Genomic DNA, 19,630 nt, shown 5'->3' on the forward strand with positions numbered 1-19,630 from the left:
CATAGCTAACCTAAAGCTCCAGATGAGTCCGATGAGCTACTGTGACACTCAGGTGGTCCTCTGGCTCACCTGGTAGCTCCTCATGAGTCCGGTGACATTCATGTGGTCCTGTATCTCACCTGGTAGCTCTTGATGAGTCCGGTGAGTTATTTAACTTCCTCTAACTCACCTGGTAGCTTCTGATGAGTCCGGTGACACTGAGGTGATCCTGTGCCTCACCTGGTAGCCCTGATGAGTCCGGTGACACTGAGGTGGTCCTGTAACTCACCTGGTAGCTCCTGATGAGTCCAGTGACACTGAGGTGGTCCTGTAACTCACCTGGTAGCTCCTGATGAGTCCGGTGACACTGAGGTGGTCCTCTAACTCACCTGGTAACTCCTGATGAGCCCGGTGACACTCAGGTGGTCCTGGATCTCCTCAGCTGACGGCGCGGCCCCGCTCAGGACTCCCCCCGCGGACGGCGCCACCAGGGCGGACAGGGGCGCAGTGCCAGCTGAGGGCGGTTTCAGCTGCGGGGGCGGTACGTACGCGGCCCCCGGCGCCGCGCCGGCCGCCACGCGGGAAAAGTGCGCGTCCCAGGACTGTGGGGGAGAGGGGGAACGGTCAGTTCACGTTCAACAGAGGCGTGCTGTAGCTGCATACATGTCGTGGTTTACGTGAGAAACATCATCGTATGACAGGCGTGACAAATGTTTTTTCGTTGCTGTAATGGATACCAGACAGGACGACTTCATAAAACGTGTACGATTACCACCACAGGAAAGACAGTGTCACGAATTAGTATCTATGTCAGTCTCAGTATGCATGCATTTAGGTGCTTCCACATGGTGGGTTTTCAAGCATTCACGTGTTCGGTAACGGAAAGAAATGTCGTGTCTGTTAAATCCAGGAGTCGTTACAAACTCCGGTCGGTGATCATTCAGTGACTGTTGGATCAAAGTTTTGGTGAGATCACAACAAACCGACACTGGATTTACTAGAAAGTAGGGCTTACATATGTGACGCAATAATGCATTTCAGGCTAAACCGACGGCTCCGATAATCACCATCCCCGTCCAGTTGTAGCCCGTTTCGAGTCTGGATAGCTTGTCTGATCTACGGCTCTGAATCCGGGCCGATAACGACAAATCGCTGACGCCCTTTCAACGGGGAAACATTGCATCAGCAGATGCAATTTCTAATCGTCCACACATACGTTCCAGCTGGCACCATAATATCCCTTTGGCGGCTGAGTGATACGATCGGTTATAAGGCAGCCATAAAACCAGTTATATTCAACGAGACACATAGCAGAGGAGATGCGAAACTGCAGCAATCGGACGCGGTGCATAGTGTGACGTCATCAATCGGACCAGGGCCTCCTCTAACATACCCACTGGGTGGGCAAATGCCCACCCAGTCACCACAATTGCCCACCCAGTGGCGTCGATTTGCCCACCCAGAAGCAAATGCAAAAATTCTGGTCCGGCCGGACGTCCGGTACTACCTTTCTGGTCTTAAGCAAACTGGATGCTGTTTGAAGGTCGAAAAAAAAAGTTTTCTGGTTGCCCGATATTCAGGGGCGTAGTCAGAATTTCCTCAAGGAGCGGGCTAAACGCACAGGGGCCCAAGATAACCCCCTCAAAATCCAAAAAGCCATCTGGTTGGATTCAATATTTTTTGGAGGGGGCCCAAATAAATAGAAAAATATTTATTAACAAAAAATATTAGAACTGAGGGGGTGAGCAGTCCATGGGCCCTGTTAGATAGGCCCACGAATAGCTTCATAGAGTCGCCAGTCGGTTTTGAGGGCGGTCTGAGAGCCCGTAGGTCGGATGAGGGCTCTTCAGACCGTCACAGGCCCCTACAGTGCATGAGAGCCTCGTAAGACGTCTGAGGGTCATATAAGCCGCCTAAGGGCCACTAAGACCGACAAAAGCCCTCCTTGCACTTGCAGAGGCCCAGTCATGCCGACGGAGGGCTCTCTCAGACAAACTAAGGACCCGTTCAGGGCATTTGAGGGCTTCCTCAAACCGATAGGGGCCCCTCAGATCGACAGTGGATCCGATCCGAGCTCCCTCAAACCGACATAGGGTCAGACCAACAGTCGGAACGCATTGATTCTGTTTACACACCGTTGGACCCAAGTTGGACCCATCCCATCCAACTGGCCCCCTGGTTTCAAAAGGGCCCCAAGGCTCTAAAATTGGGGCTCTCTTGGCCAAAGTATAACTACTCCGCTGTGTCAAACAAAGGATCTGCACCGCAGGGGCTTTTGCGTCGCCAAGGGCCCACTGTGTCAGCCAGGGGCCCCTATAGAATAAGGACCCCTGGCTTCCGGGGGGGCATGGTCCCTTTGGCCCCCTCCTTGGCTATGCCACTGCGGGTGACAAGCGTTCTTCCAGGCGACCAGGGGGCAGGGGCCAGGCGACCAGGCCCCCAGGCGGCCAGGGGCCCCCAGGCGACTAGCCCCCAAGCGACCGGGCCCTCTAGGCGACCAGGGGCCCCAGGAAACCGGGGCTCATCGGATGAGTGCAGGGGCCCATTGGGTCATCAGAGGGCCACAGAAATGAAACTTCGATGTCAATTTTCTTCCGAGTAAAAGACGTTTTATCCAGTGTTTGAAAAAATAAATATCCCGGGGCCTGAGGGGCTCCCCCATGGCGCGTTTTGCGCTCAAGGGAGGGGGCCATTGCCCCCGTGGCCCCTCCCCCTTGGCTACGCCCCTGCCGATATTGTTATTCATGGACAAAGCCAGCTAAATCTCTAAATACGGCTGAGCTAAACAAAAAAGCAAGAATCATTACCGGTTCGGGTAGCCTTTACTACAATGTATTATGTTAGTTAGCCCTCGCCCGGTGAGGGGGGTTGATGCACCCCCCCCCCCTAAGGTTTTTCACAAATAACGTAAAAACGGCGGCGCTCAAATTTGGCATACCCTCTGGGGCAACCTTTTGGCACTTGTCCTGAAAATTTCAGATCTCTAGTCTTTTCAGGTCAGGTCACCAGGTCACAAACCCCGTACAAGGTCAGGGAAAAATTGGACTAGTTTAGCGGCAACCGAATGCCAGAGTTTTTCGTTGATAGCGTGAGTTCTATAGCACGTAGCGCTACCAAATTTAAGACACGACTCGGAGCATCTGTTTGTCACTTGGCCTTGGAGTTTTAGGTTCCAGTGATCCGAGGCCAGGTCACAAGGTCACAAAAACTGGTACATTCACTGGCGGATCCAGGCTTGCGTTTTTGGGGGGCCAACTCATGCTGGAGCCAAACCTAGGGTAGGGGAGAGTGGGGAAAGATGCCCAGGGTTTGACTATGTCATATACTATTCGAAAATGACGATCGGAAAGCCAAAGCTTGGAGTTTCAACGGAAGCTGACATCATTTTTCTCCAAAAATATCACATTTTCGTGCCTGAAACATGATAACTTTTTTTGCTATCAAGCATTTTCCTGAAGAAGTGAAAGGGGGCATCTTACCCCACAGGGTGGAAAAGACGCCCCCTGGCGTTGGGTAAGATGCCCCCTGCACTATAAGTGACAAAAATAGGCACGTGAATCGCCTGAACGAATCAGTAGTCCCTTCGAGCCTGCAGTAGACACCAAACGTCATCGTAAGGGCCCTCAAAAGTAGTCGTAAGGGGCTTCAGAGGTCATCGTTAGGGCCATCATAGTCCAGCGTGGCCAAACAAGCCTCCGTGGTGGCGTTCGGAGACCACTGTGGGGCCCTTATAGGTCTTCATGATGCTTGAGGGCCCTCAAGCCCATCGTGGGGACCTCAGATGCCAGCGCGGCCCGTGGAGCCAACGTGGGAGCCCTCAAAGGATGTCGTGAGGGGCCCTGGAACCAATAATGGGGCCCACAGAGGCCGTCGTGAGGGCTCTCAGAGTTAGATGCCGCCCAAAAAGTCGCTGTGTGGGCCGAGAGACCGGCATGGGGAGCACCCGACCTTACTGGACTCTCAATAGTCCCAGATCGGCTTTTGTCTCTCATCACAAGTATGTAATAAATGATTTGACGGGCTGCTTGAAGGACAGCCTACGGATTTAGGGGGGGGGGCGTCTTTCCCCATCAGGACAGGGGGCATCTTACCCCAAGGTACCGAAGTAACATTAAATCAGCACAATTTGTTAGCCATAAAACTACACCCTGAAACAAACTGTTTGGGACACATTACACGCATGTTAATGTATCACGACTATAGCAAGGGACGCAAAAATTATCTACCTTCTTTGATATTTGCAATGTTTTGACGCCAAAATATTTTTTGAAAGCAGCAAATAAAAAACATGTAATCACCAGCCAGCCGTTGCCCAACTGAGCTTCGCAAATTTTTGTGCAGTTAACAAGGCAGGCTTCCGCTTTACGCTAAGAACATTCATTTCCAGGTTCGATTCTTTGTTTCCCCGCTAGAGGGGGTGGGGCGTCTTTCCCACCCTGGGCATCTTACCCCACTCTCCCCTACCCCCAAATCCTGTTTTCTCATCGGATTTAGGCCACTTATTTTTCGTCACAGGCCCGACACTATTATTTTTTTTTTAACTAGAAAGAAAAATATATAAATGGTAGCCCACCCGACCCATGCCTTTATATTACTTTGTAAGCACTTACCATTGCTTTTGTCGACCAGTTAACCCGCTTCGAGTCAGTGCTTGGGTCCCTTTGCGGGCCGGGAGGTGGTAAAACACCCCCTGTCTAACTCGGCTCCTAGGCCACGCACTGATTGAACTATGTTTCATTATCGTTTGGGGGAGGGGGCAAACGGGCCACTTTAGACCTCTGGGAAGGTGGCATGGCCCTAAATGCCCCCTCCCTGGATCCGCCAGTGTAAGAGACCATTGGAGCTGCAGTTGGGTACCTCAGACGTCAGGGTACTGTCAGGGGCACCACAGTCCTGTCAGGTCCCAGGGGCATCAGCAGCCTAGCAGGGGCACCCTAGGCCCGCTAGAGGCACCACAGGCCTGCCAGGGTCCAGGGGCACCACAGGCCTAGCAAGGGCACCACGGGCCTGTCAGGGGCACCTCAGGCTCCCGTGCTACCCCCCCCCCCCCCCCGGATCCGCCAGTGATGCCACACCACGCGAAACACCGCCAACTACCAGTTGCCGCGCCATAAACACGTGCCAACAACAGTCTTTTTTTGAAGGTCGACTCCGCTCGCGCAACTTTTGACTGACCCTCACTGCTACCATATTGCTTCCATATTATGCTGTGGAAACTTTACTTCACCAAGTGGCTAAAAACCTCCATCAAGGTATATTTTCTTAGAAATTTTTCTGACGTTTTTGGGGGGGCCAAACAGGCCACTTTAGGCCTTTGGGGGGGCCATGGCCCCCGTGGCCCCCCTGGATCCGCCAGTGGGTACATTGTCAAAATAGCAAGAATACCGAATAAGAATACCTACCACGCAGTTTGCGGACGGCTGTACATGTAACTCTGGAACGAATCGCTCGAGCATCGCTAACCATAAAACATACGACAAACGTTAACTTTGCAAACTATCATCTTATTTCCAATAACGGCACTGCTTATTTCGCCTCACCACCGCCCCCCCCCCCCCCCCCCCCCCCCGGTAACAGGTTTTGAAATTGGTTGAACCCCAAAACAGTGCCTGGATTCGCCCTTGGGCAGGGGAGTAGCGAAAATTCTGCCCACCCAGTGAAAAATCCTTAGAGGAGGCCCTGAATCGGACGGTAGCACAAGCGAGTGGACTGCTGCACTGGGGGACCGTGTCGGAGACAGGCTTTGGATGACAAACAAATGAACGCTGAATCGGGTAGATAAAACCCGTGGCTTACTGAAGGACGAGGTCATGCAAGGTGCCCACTGCCATTCTATGACCCTTATGCTGTCGTCAAACAGAGAATTGCTTCATAAGGGAGCAATGTTCACAAGACGCACTTGATGTTATCGTTGCCGTTATGCTGTTGGTGTTGCATCTTTCGATCCAAAATGTATGCATGTGGAAAAATTTAGCAGATGGTACAATTAAATACAATTGATGATCAAATAGCAGAGACCACCAGCCGGCAGCGGGTCACAGCCCTCAGGGCAACACGGCCACCGGTCGGCCGGAGACGCGTGGCCTTCATATGGACCGGGAGCAGCTGCGCGCAGCCGGAACTCCCCAGTTCTGCCGGCAGCTGTTCGGCTGAGTGATCGGCATCGGAGCCACCTGACGTCTCTCTAACCTACCCCCACTGGCCACTACACCTGCATGCTTTGAATACATCAATCCCCAGCCCCACTACATCTGCAGTCTGCACGCTCTGAATCCGTCAATCATCGGAACCCGCCCGCCCGTTCCGAAAACGTCTGGCATATCGAGACAGGTGGAAGACGCCTGTGAACGACACACGCCCCTCGCCCTAATAGAAAATTTGATTGAGAAATGTCACTCCCCACATGAGGCCCCGCCCACTACACACACCATCCTCTCACGGCGCGCATCTCGTTTAGATTTGGACTTCCGGTTCCGTTTCCGGTTCCGTTTCACGTCTCTCTTGCCCCACCACGTCGCCGCTCCACTTCCTCCAACCGACGTGCTACATCAACTCCACCACGTCTCCGCTTCATGACCTCCGTTTTATAGCCTTCTCATCCCAGTTCTCGTACTCGTTAAACACCAGTTTGTATACAGCAGCCCTCAAAGAAACAGCACTGGATTTCATTAAAGCGGACTATTCAACGGTACAGCGGGGGCAGCTGTGGAGACGGCCACGCCACGTGTACGATACGGTATAAAACTCCCCTTACCGGCACTGTGCGCACCTGTGCGGACCACTACCTTACGAGCAGTAAGGGAGAGTAGGGAGCTGATGTCACCAGATATGGGGACAGGGGTTACGCAAACATATGGAGACAGGGGTACCTACACGGGGGTGTACCGGGGACGATTATATCTAACAAATACAGGGGACACGTACTTTGGTGCAGCGGCATTTAATAATATCACAAACACGATAAAAGGCAAGACGCCACAAGAGACCACGGCACGGGATTTTACGAGTCGATGTTGCACTTTAAGGCTTTCCAGTATCCTTTGTCCATGGAAACTTCAATGTATCGGACTGGCAATAGAAGTCTCAAGATCTCAGTACCAAATTAGCATGAAACTTATGTGTATCTATGAGCCACAAGATGGACACAGGACACTTGAACGTAAGTCGCCATGGTTTGAATGTTGACACGTTCCACCCATGACCTTCGACGGTATTTAGGCACCGTTCATGGTTTACCAAACCATCCTTTCACAGCAATCCTCTGGCATCAAATCACTCAGCCAGCGGCATTGTAACCCTGCGCTCTGAGCAGCCGACACACCCACCACACAGCCCGCGACCCTGGCCCCCATTTCAAGGTCAGGGGGGCAGGTAACCAGCCGGCGGGGGGCGGGGGGCGGGGCACACCACCAAACACAGCCAGTCACCGCCGCGCGGCAGGCCGCCGTTCAATGGAGGGAGACGGGGCCGTGACGGAGCCACGGGAAAGAAGGCGGCTGTTGTGCTGTGGGCGGATACGAATGCGACACTTCACCTAACACGATACGATCATACGAGTGAATGTGGAGACTCCCGACCGGCGAGGCGATAATTTTCTGAAAGCGTCAGTCCATAACCTAGCCAAAATATTCCAACCGCTAATAAAATCAGGGAAAATACAATGTTGAAATGTCGGGATGGCTGTGCTGATCCAGTTGAACATATGTGTCTAGCACTCAAAGTGGTATCAACTGCACGTATTTCAATAGAGTTCATACACAGAGCCGACGAATCATCACAGACACTTGCCAGGATTACATGTGCAAGTAAACGCGTATCAGGGGCGGGTTTCCCTATTCGTTCAGCACTGTTCAAGGGAGATAATGAGCTTTCTTTTTTCTTAAATAAAAATTACTCGACATCTATACTATTTCTACTGTAGTTTCTATAAAATATGAAAATTTCCTAGCACATTTTCGTATGTGAAAAAGGTTTTTATTTTTTGCAAAAAAGAAGCAGTACTTGCAGTACTTGTAACACCCACTGAAATGCGTTGTCCTTCTCTATAAAAAAGTCGCAGTATATGGCGCTTTTGTTTCAAACAGCGACGCTTGGGTTTTTGTTTATGTTATCGCCTTGTCGTTGCTTGGTTGTAAGGATTCTAATTTGAATTAGAGTCAATTCGGTTTAGAATTAATTAGATTCTAATTCGGGGGTACATAGTGCCTACTCTTCTTTGTTTCCAAGTATTATTTTGCGCCACAAATGAACGGCAAGCGCCAGAAACGCAGCCAAATCTTGCGACTGCGACTACGAAATTCATTATTTTGGCCTCAGAGCCTGAAGCGAAAAATACAAGCATATTTATTTCAAAAAGACTTCAGGTTTGTCGAACGGTGTTATGAGAATTTTGATAACAGTACTGCATAAGTTTTTCAGTGATGCCGCAAAAGTGTTGTATCTATCTTCTTTTATTGTGCAGTCGGCGGGACCGATTCAAAATTGAGTCGTTGCTACTAAAATAGCAGCATATGGCGACAGATGATGAACAGGAAAAATAGTTGCGTAAATTTAGACATAAACCACCCCCAAACCATTAATATCTTTTGAAGGCACTATAGACGACCATTAACTAACTAGATGTGATGAAGATCAAATGTGAGGAATACGCTCATTTTACAAAATTACATGCAAGTACCAAAAAGTGATGTAAGTACTTATTCAACGGTCATTTTCAGCGCTCCCCGCTAACGTGACTTCAAGTTGAGATATTTGCGGCAAGGTACCGAATTGAGCAAAATGGTTTTAATTTACATTATAACTTGTTGTGTTTTGTCAGAAAATGTCAGAAACTCAGATTTTGTGGAAAAAGGTCATAATCTCCCTTTAAATCCGTTTGTAATACGCCTCTACTCTGCTCATGTATTCCCGGTAGCAGATGCTCTATCCCGGGCCAAACTCTAGGGACAAAACGTCACCATTAGGGGAAAGTATGGCCTAGTCCGGTGACCGCCGGTTTGAGCCGGTAGAGTGATGTCGCAACCACTGTGACGGAGTGGGTATGGGTGACGTCAAGGATTGTATAATGTATAGCGATCGTGTGTTTCCAGCGTAATAAACGCTGCCCCTACAGGAGGAAGAAAACGGGGGAATAGTGAGGAGGGAGAACGGGTGTGTGTGTGTGTGAGAGAGAGAGAGAGAGAGAGAGAGAGAGAGAGAGAGAGAGAGAGAGGGGGGGGGGGGGGGGGAGAGAGATAAAGAGAGAGAGAGAGAGAGAGAGAGAGAGAGAGAGAGAGAGAGAGAGAGGGGAAAGGATGGAGAGGGAGAAAGCAGCAAGAATATGAATAGAGAAGAATACATCGAAAAAAAAATGTGTAGGCAGGAGACAAAGTAGACAAATGAAGAAAGGGAAAACAGATACCTTCCACTCAAGAAAGGTCAAGTGAACTAAAACATAACAGTCTAAAACCGCTAACATTACTTTCAAGGTCCTGCAACGCTGGGATCGTACTCCACACTAGGGGTACCCATTTTTCCCGATTTTGGAAATTTGAGGGTGGGGGTGGTTTTTCCCATTATTTCGCGGCTCCTGATTCCAATGATGCCAAAAATATTGAAATCAAAGGTGGTTTAGGGGTCGCGAATTGAGATTGAAATTTGCGTATTTACCTAGAAATATGCCTATTTTACGCTGATAGTAAATCGCACCAAAGGCAAACTTTTTGTTTCGAAAGTCGGGTAGAGGGGTCATTGAGCGCTCCTTTTTCATCCAGATTGATGTGCTCCATCACGTGGTTCCGGTTAAATGCCTTACTACCGATCAATACAAGTCGATATTGCAACATTTGGTGAAAAGCGCCGTGATGTTTTGCTCCTGTTGTTGGTATCATTCTGGTCGGCGCGTAATCATTTTTTATATCTTCTGCCTTCATGTGACCTTTGGTGACCTTTGGTATTGGTGACCTTTGATGACCTGTGAGGTCAAACTTAAATATGACGTTTCAGTTGCCACATCTCAGTTCATGACAGGCTTTTTGTGTCCATACAATTAAAGTTTCCGCAAATTAGCTCAGGATACATCTCACAGGTTATGGCTCCGAATGGACTTCAAACCATGTAATTCAAAAACGATCAAACCATTTTGACCGTATACTTCCACAAGACACGCCGTCCTGATCGCTGACCACAGGCGGCGGAACGGGGAGGGCACCGGAGCACCGTGCCCCCCTTTGATTTTGGCATTTTAACATTAGCCCTAGGGGCGTTGCATGGAAAGAATGGGACCAAAAGTCGGCAGTGCCCCCCTTAATTGAAGGTGTTCCACCGCTACTGTCGCTGACGGCTACGATGTAATACACGTATGAGACAAGGTAGAATAACTCTGGGTGTTCTACCCAAAAATATCAACTTCTAATCCAAAAACAAACTCCAAAGCGTCGATTCTTTCCATGCCTACCAACCATGTACCTACTATTCCATTTCTTCAGTGGGGATACGAGTACACGTCTTAAGTGTAAGAGGTTCCGATACAATGCACATTGCACATCATTTACGACTTTGCATTTTCGACCACGGGCGACTAGCCATGCGCTGATACGTGCATAGCTGATAAGTGACGAAGACCTTTCACTGCTCCTTGCACAGATCACTTGTGATCTGAGGTGATTGGCGTATGAATCTGAAGAACCTAATGAAGCAGAAGATTTTCATCCTGCATGGGCCGTATATGGTGGTAACCAGGACGCGGCGTCATATAAAAGAGTGTGCGTGCAGAGGCTGAAGACGAGGAGAACTAGGTCCGCCACCTAAGGTCCATGGCCCACCCAATGTGTCGGCCCCCAGGCAATGCCAGGAGTCAGTAAACGGATCTGCCTCGGAGTTGGCTGAGTCGTTTATACTTGGCACCTTCCTAATTTCCAGCTTTAGCCAATGCCATTCGACTTCAGTTCAGCACCATCTGAGGGTTTGGACTGGGCATGTAGAGTGCAGCGTAAGGTCCGTTATCTTGCAAGGACGCTGCTGGCAGCGGCCATCACCAGGCACTAGTTCCATGACATGATATCTGCACCCGTCTCAAGTTAACAATATGTCAACAGTCTAAACAAAAGTCTGTATGTGGGTGTGGGTGTTTGTGGGAGAGAGGCAAAGCTACACTCATACAGCAGTCACCCAACGGCGCGGTGGTGTAAAGCTTGCGCCCCTCCCTCAGCCGTGTCTGCAACTCCGGGACTATAGGGGAGGTCGGCTAGCGAATTGGCAAAGGTCATGCATACCGGCATAGCTTCAGTGCTGTTTTCATCTCGTTAAAGATATAAATAGGCCATTAACAACTTATTTATCTACTTCATGCCATATTTCCGTTACAATACGACACACGAGTTATATCAACACATCCGTAACGGCTTTTAATGCCCCTCCCACCCAGATTGTGTCAATATTCATTGTTTACGTCCTGGGGTTCAGTCATTTCTTTTGCTGAATAAGACGACTCATTGAAAACTAAATGGTCCTAATGAGAAAGCTTCGATCACTGATTTGAGCCCTCTGACTACATAGCCAGTCGTTCTAAGAGTTACGGTCTTGTATATATGTAGGTACTAATGACGGTCTAAGCCACAGTGAGTGTAAATGAGCATATGCTGTTCATTGACCAAAATGATATTTTTGGTGCTCTCTTTTACCGCTGCACGTCGAATACCACTGCAACACATTCAGGCTTTGCGCATTTATATCCATTCATATGAAGTCATTTTTCCAAGTAAAATTAAAACTTCCAATGCAAGCTCGCGATCCCTAAAAGTGGTCTGATATCGTTATTTCTGTCACTGCTAGATCCAGAACGGAGCAAATAATGATAAAATCGACCCCAAACCGTTGGCATGGTAACTTTGTCCCAACATAAAATAATGTTAATTTGGTCGATTTTCCGCTAAAATTGACCTTTTCATTTTGAATACGTGACCTCTAGAAATAGTTTGGTTTCGTTATTTTTGGCACAGATGGAATCAGAATGGACCAAATAATGGGAAAATTGACTCCCACCTGTTAGCATGGTAACCTTGTTCCAAAATAAAATAGCATTAGTTTGGTCGATTTTTCGCTAAAACTGGCATTTTCATTTTCAATTCGCGACCCCTAGAAATCGTTTGATTTCACTATTTTTGGCACAGATGGAATCAGATTAGACCAAATAATGGGAAAATCCACCCCCACCTAAAATTTGAAAAATCGACCCAAAAATGGGTACCCCTACTCCACACGCTAAAAACGGCACGTATACGCGCTCCAGTTAACCACACCCAAACAGACTTCCAGTTTTGTTTTGATAGCACCGAGCTCCGCCGTGCCAGATGTCATCGACGTTTCTCCCGGGCGGCGCCCCGTACTTCAGAGTGTTTTTGTCTCTGTGTGTGTCACGTGTTTCACGGCTCTGACCAGTGACTGGTGACCACACGATGGTCGATAAAACCACTCGATACAAAACGACACCTCGAGTTTACAGAATCAGACGGATACGTACATCTGGGACAGTGTATATCTAGTGCTGTGATAATACTCGTAGGTACTTGAATGGTCAAAAGGTTCGCCAGCACTCTTGTCCACTGTAACTGTTATGATAAGTCATAGACATCGCCAAAGTACGATTACATAAAACGTCGATAGGTACAAGTCGAGACACGGATATAAAAACACAAGTAGGTATGCGGCAAAGCATCTCACAAACAAACAGAAAATGACGACTGAGAAGAGCGGCTCTGACGCACAAAGTACCGGCGACCTCCGTGGTGCGAAGCGCAGCTCACCTTTTCCCGATAGCAATAAAAATTAGACAGTGGACGTTCCGATGAGCATTTACCCAGATCACCAAGGTTATCTACTAAGCACGTCATCATCCTTCAATTAGGGCCTAACACGTGTAACGGTGCGTATGAGAACAAGAAAACAGCGAAGGCTTCCACTTCTTCCCAACATACGACCACAAGCAGCATTCCTCCAGTACAAAGGTAATAGCGAGATAATGCATTGTCCATAGGGTAACAAAGTAACAAATTAACCACTTGAGTGACGTCTTCCCTGCCGCAGTTATCCACTCCAGTGACCCACACACTATGTTTGAAATGAAAATACAACGGACGTGATTGTCAGTCCTGGCTAGCTCTCAAATCAATACACCGGAGTATTGGAAACGATCAGACCGGATCCACCAGCTGCTAAAAATCACAACACCGTTATCTGACGCATACCTCCCCCCCCCCCCCCCCCCCCTCCAATCACCACAGATCACGGGACCGCGGTGTAACGGACACTCCCAAGGTCACCGATGACGTCACAGGCACGACAGACAGCTGATTACGCCATGGCTGACCGGCAGTGTTCTAAAATTGGATTTTGGTTGGGTGTGACGATGATGACCAAAAAATCTAGGATGAAAAAAAAAACAAGTGAAAACCTATATCACTTTCGCAATAAAGGCGTAACGCTACGCTGGCTGATAATAAAAGAACATACCATTCCTGACCACCAAAACTAACCGAAAAAGACGATGCAAATAGGTAAGGGTGATATACGGCAGAATTATAACTTTAGCATCTGATCGCCAAGTGTTTCGAAATCCGTCCCATTTTATCCCAACCTTTGTGTTTGATTGAGACTAATGAAGTTAAGAATCACCCTTGTCTCTAATACAGCTAAGAATGAATACCTACTTCAACCAGTGAGATTTCATTTTCCTCACAAGTCAAAATGCATTGTCACAATTGAATGACTGTCCAGTGGCCATCCTTCTCCTAGCCTTAAATCAATGCCTTCCTTTCCGTTTCAGATGCAGACAGCAGATATTACCGTCAGCATCTGCTAAGTTCCTACTCATGCTTACTGGCACGGATCCAGGACGGTCCTTCTGCCTGTATATTTCTCCTAAAGAAAATCATCCGCGGACCTCCATCCTCGCGACGCCAGTCGCCATCATGCGAGCGAACTAGGTCCTTAAGAAGCAGAAGATGCAATGATTCTGTTGAAATCTGTTGTCATATCTTAACCTTCGCCCTGGTGGGGGGGGGGCCATTTTGGCCCCCCCCCCCCCTGTGGTTTTTCAGCGATAACTCAGAAACCACTTGAGTTAGCGCCCTGAAACTTTGTATAGCTGTTTATTCAACATTTTTACATCATGTCCTTTTTTTGGGGGTTCGGGTCAGGTCAGGTCAGGTCACAAGGTCACCAAAACTGACACCACCTCTAAAAAAGTTCAAAGCTCTCTCAAAGGCACAGCTTTTATCCGATCGATGTAAAATTTACAGTACTTGAAGATGTCACCCAGCTCTACAAAATGGCTATCTCGGATTTTTTATAAATGTGACCTAAGGTCAGGTCAGGTCATCGCTGCTCCCCATTATAAGTCAATGGGAGAATCGAAAAGTAGTTGTTTTTCAGCTAAATCGGGCGTGATTGTTCCTATATTTCGTTATTGAAGTGTCTTGGGTCAGCAAATCACAGCCCATGTGAAACCATTTGCTTGTGACCTCGCTGAGGTCACGCTAGGTCATCTCCCTGGTCACCAGAGGTCACCAGCGGTTTTTCTGCACTTACTTGTTATTGAATAGAGATAGAGACTCCGTTCGACGTTTATCGTGTTTGTCTCGTCAATGCGGATCGAATGATATGCAGCATGACCTATTTCGGTAAGGTCATGACCTTGACCTGAGGTCAAATTTTCAAAATGACCTTTCGAGGTCAAACTATATATCATTCGACGCGTCTCGACGAGCCAAGCACGATGGTGCATGAATCGTTTCTCTATTTTCTCGTGAATGCATGCTATAGTTAAAAACATTTTCAACGAAATTTGCCAAGTTGACCTTGCATGACCTCTGTAGGCCAAACCGTTGAGCTGAGGTCAAATCTGACGAACCTTGGCGAAAGAGCTTGAAAAGAGCTATCGATTGCTTTTTTCCGCGGCTCTCTAGCTCTTCTAGTTTCCGAGCTACAGCGGAATATGTCCGGCAACACCGAAAACACTGAAATTTGACCTATGATGACCTCTAGCGACCTCAATATTGACCTTAGCGAAAAAATGACCGAAATACTTTCGAACGTACTTGTTATGGGCTTTCGTTTGCTTTTTTCCGCGTCTTCCTAGCCCTCTTCGTTTTCGAGTTAGACGGGGGGGGTCATTTTGGCCCCCCCCCCCCCACCAGGGCGAAGGTGGCTCAGACCCACACCAGGGCGCGGGTTAAGGAGGGTGGGGGAGGGGCGGGTGAGGGAGCTCTCTCTATATGCAGGCTTTGATACTAGTGCCATGTGGAGAAGTTTTCTTTCTTTTTTAAGCAAAGGAAGTGGGAAGGAACCTGTCTTTGCCGTTGCAAAGGGTATCATTCTGTCGTCCTGTATTATTGATTTAGTGCAGTTGACTTATACTGTGTAATGCGTGAGGCGTGGTCATCACTGTGACACTGTCAGACATAAAATTTTAGGTAATCATGATACCCTGATGGGCAGTTTGTTGACGTAACTGATCGCTATGAAACCGGAAACCGTATAACTCATGTGTTCTGGCCTCTGGGACGTTTTGCGCCTACAACATGACAGCACCGCTTCCAAGATTACTGTATATTTGAGATAATATGCGGCAATATAAGTATGTAGTTTTCGTTCGCATCTGATCTGGTAATATTCGTACAGTGTACGCAGTATAGCTTTGAGCTTTCCATTTTCAACCGATATGACAATGGCCGGATGATACTGGAATGGTGCCTTTGCTCTGGGCACACGGAACGGGACGCAGTATTGAGTATGCAATTGCAGTCGCACTATGCAGCATGACATACGCCGGAAATCTCCCGGCCCGAACGCCGGAACGGCCAGCGATAGTCGGTACTCATTACGCATAGTGAAAATGGAAACGGTGTCAGCGCAACTCTTCGAAAGGAACGGTGCACTACATGAGACTAGACAAAGGGTCACTGATTAGGGCACCCCAAACGGAACGATGTGCACTGCGCAGCATAATACGCAATATCGCAATAAAAAGCGTGCAACTAACCAGTAACCAGGGCATCCATATCGGAACGGAACGGGATGAAAAAAAAATGATAAAAGGATGCCACCGACCTCATGGCCGGCCACCGAAACGGAGCGGTAGCTTCGTATCATGTCACGTGATAAGTGCTGAGTGAGAGCGTCAATGATCAGTGATCAGTGTCAGAGCACCCGCAACAGAACGGAGGGCATCAGTGATCACTGATCAGAGCAACTGCAACGGAACGGAGGATCGCTGATCAGGACACCCCAAGCGGAAGGGAAAGCGAGAGCACAACTGACCAGAACACCCGAAACGGAACGGGAGTGAACGGAACGCATTAGCGGCTCGCCGAATCGCGATTCCGGCCAAACATGGCCTCAAGAAATAGGTCACAGGTCAAAGGTCATTTGGGTCAGGAATATGAGATTTTCAGAGTAGGTGTCAAATTAATTGACTCGAGGGTCCTGAAAGTTTCGTCGCGATCGGCCGCTTTTTACGCGAGTTATTCTCGAAAAACGAGGGGGCGGTTCGTTCGACCCCCCCCCCCCCCTATACGGGCGAGGGATAATTTATTAAAAAGCTAGGGCCTTCTTAATCCCATCTACCAGCTTCAGAACATGTATTGGGCATATCTGGGAATACCGTATCTTAAATTTATCCCTAGAGGTGTGCCAAGATATCCTTTCATTCATCTTGGCTTTCCCTCGGCCGAACGCTTCGTGTTTAAAAACCTTTAGAAACTAATTGAAATGAATAATTGGCGGTAAGATTATTGCAAAGGCATGAGAAAATAACGTAAAATACATCATTACCGGTCTTATAACCTCATTTCGCGTATGAAACCTGCCAGAGTCCACAGAGTTTCAAATTCATCCCTAGGGTGTGCCAGGGTGGCGTGTCAGTCATCTTGAACCCCTGCCCGACACGACGCCTCGAGTTTTAAAGACATCTAAAAACTAATAACGTAAATAATTTGGGGTGAAATTGATATAATATGATCAGAAAAGAACGCAGAATAAATTAGTATCGGTCTCAAAACATTATTTTGCCTATGAAACCAGCCAGATCCCGCGGAGTTTTAAATTCATCCCTAGGGTGTGCCCAGGGTGGCTTTTCTCATCTTGGACCTCTACCAGGCGCGACGCCTCGAGCTTTAAAGTCCTCTAGAAGCCATTGACGGACATAATTTGTGGCGAAATTAATGCGATAGGATCAGAAATAAACGCAGAATATATTGGCATCGGTCTCAAAACATTATTTTACCTATCAAACCAGCCAGAGCCCGCGGAGTTTTAAATTCATCCCTAGGGTGTGCGCAGGGTGGCTTTTCTCATCTTGGACCTCTGCCAGGCCCGACGCATCGAGCTTTAAAGTCCTCTAGAAGCCATTGACGGACATAATTTGTGGTGAAATTGATACAATAGGATCAGAAATGAATGTAGAATAAGTAAGTACCTGTCTCATACCCCTATTTTGTATATGAAAGAAGTTAGAGCAAATCAAGTTTTAAATTCATCCCTAGGGTGTGCCAGGGTGTGCCCAGCTGACTGCGGGTCCAAAGATGAAAATTTTGTAGGCGTATCCTGCGCAACTTAGTCAAAAGCGAAATGCAGAGGTAGTGTTTAATTTGCGCAAGCAGCGGCTCATCCGTTTTGCGTTGGCAGCAAACCACTAATCATAGTTGTTATAAATATCCAAAAGCATTTATTCAGAACACAAGCCTGGTTTTTACAAACAGTTGAGGTGATCAAGGTCATTCAACTCATATTTGTTATTAACAGCTGGAAGTGTGCAAGGTTATTTTCTTTCGTTGTCAGTCAGGGTGAGTTGTTGGGTTTGTGCCTTGATTTCGAATTTTTTTTCATGGAAATTATGTATTATGTAGCAAACCTATAAGTTCTATTCTGTCTATATGGCGCTGCTAGGTATATCTGGTAATCTGGCTGTTAATTGTTGAGCATGAGTTGAGCATTTTTCAAAGATGAAAGAATTCCAATTTACCTGGTTTTGGGGATGAAAATATTTTACCCATTAGGTGTGATTTTCCACCCAAAATTCCCAAAAATGGAACACTGCTGACCGGTCTACTGAAAGGAACAGTAGGCAGCTGAGCACTCACAGCTTGGTCGCGACTATTATAGTGCACATGGGCAGAGAAGTGACTTAGGGTTTAAGTCACAACTAATGTAATGATTGAACTTATTTATCTTCTAATCAATTACGTCACAAATAGGCACATCACGCAAAATAATTATAAAAATCGGACGTGTCCTTATATTTCATCTTTAGTGTTTGGACGTGTCCTTATATAAAACGAGTATTTATGGCAGCAAATTTTAGAAATTTGTTACACAAAATAGTCATGTCTAAACACATACACACGGCATATGTTGCCGTTTATGGCTTGTTTCGTCGTTTCTGACGAGCTCAGTCCACCTGCAGGATGTTACTATTGAAGCCCAATCAACTCACATGGAAACGTCCACCGCTGCCTGGCTGAGGGCCGGCCAGGCCCGACTCCGCACTACTCTACGCGTATCATGTTTACAGTTCCGATGGGAATGATAGGGCTAATGTTTAAATGCCAAAATCAAAGGGGGCATGGTGCCCCGGTGCCCTCCCCGTTCCGCCGCCTATGGCCTCATCAGTGTGTTACTGTAGGGGCATTCCACGTCAAATCAAACACCGAAATCCGTCATCCCCTTCGATTTTTCTGAAAATTTGTAGGCAGACTGGGCATGGTTCAAAACTGAGTTACGTATAATATTTTCGAAATTTGATAAAGTATCGCCGAGATATAGGTCATCGAATATAGCCAAAAATGCCACACATCAATTTTTTAAATGTCTATAACTCTGGTTCCTTTTCTGGTATCCAAATGATATTAACAGGGTCTTGTAGGCAATTGATAAGGCTTTGATTTTTAATTATAAAATTAAATTGAAGTGACCTTGAAATGCATTTGACCTTGTGTTTTTGCTATTTAAATTTTTCTGTTTTAATTCGTCACCTTCGATTCGGGTAATTTTTACATATTATGTCCGTCACAATGTTCCTAACCATCTGTGAAAAAAATTGGAGTGGGCCATTCATAACTCTCGCGGCAAAAGCCGTTTTCATGCATCAACATCACGCAACCGCGCGTGACCTTGAAAGACAGAGTCAAGACATGCTTGCTTGTGTACACTTTCTGAAATGAATGATTGCTGATTAGTGATATCCCAAACTCTGCGAGAATGGAAATACATAGTCATCGTAGTCAAGCATTCAAGTTCCATAGTAAAAGTGTCTCAGGCAAACGGTATTTTGCGGTGAATTTTGAGCCGTGTGGAAATGCATCATGAAGCCAAAAATTCAACGAAAACATTATCACGCAACGATATCTTCACGTCTTTCTATCTTCACTCTACGAAAGAATATACATTTTTGAGTATGTATGGGGAATTTCTAGTTAATCCAATAATAAATATGGCAGTTAGAGACCTGCTAAGAGTAACATGTCGCCGGCTGAGGCGGGATCGGCCGACGCGGGAAACGCAGCAATCACAATTTTGTGTTTACACGTTCATATTTCAATTGTTTACCAACCGATTTTCAAAATTCTTACACCATAAGATTGCCTGTACATTTCTTAGTCTTCTCACAGAATATGAC

At 47.4% G+C, this 19,630-nt stretch overlaps 1 protein-coding gene across 3 annotated transcripts in view; it reads right to left on the reverse strand.

Moving 5' to 3' along the window:
• LOC122364823 (2-oxoglutarate dehydrogenase, mitochondrial-like) overlaps positions 1-19,630 on the reverse strand; it is a 69,896-nt gene that overhangs the window by 33,275 nt on the left and 16,991 nt on the right. For all 3 annotated transcript variants that reach the window (XM_043335581.1, XM_043335580.1, XM_043335579.1), the window contains exon 3: positions 369-581. In XM_043335581.1, the coding sequence (XP_043191516.1) occupies positions 369-581 (213 nt within the window). The remainder of the gene's footprint in view (positions 1-368; positions 582-19,630) is intronic.

Source organism: Amphibalanus amphitrite, unplaced genomic scaffold (assembly GCF_019059575.1).
Source record: "Amphibalanus amphitrite isolate SeventyFive unplaced genomic scaffold, NRLGWU_Aamphi_draft 000701F_arrow, whole genome shotgun sequence".
NCBI classification, from domain to species: Eukaryota; Metazoa; Arthropoda; class Thecostraca; order Balanomorpha; family Balanidae; genus Amphibalanus; species Amphibalanus amphitrite.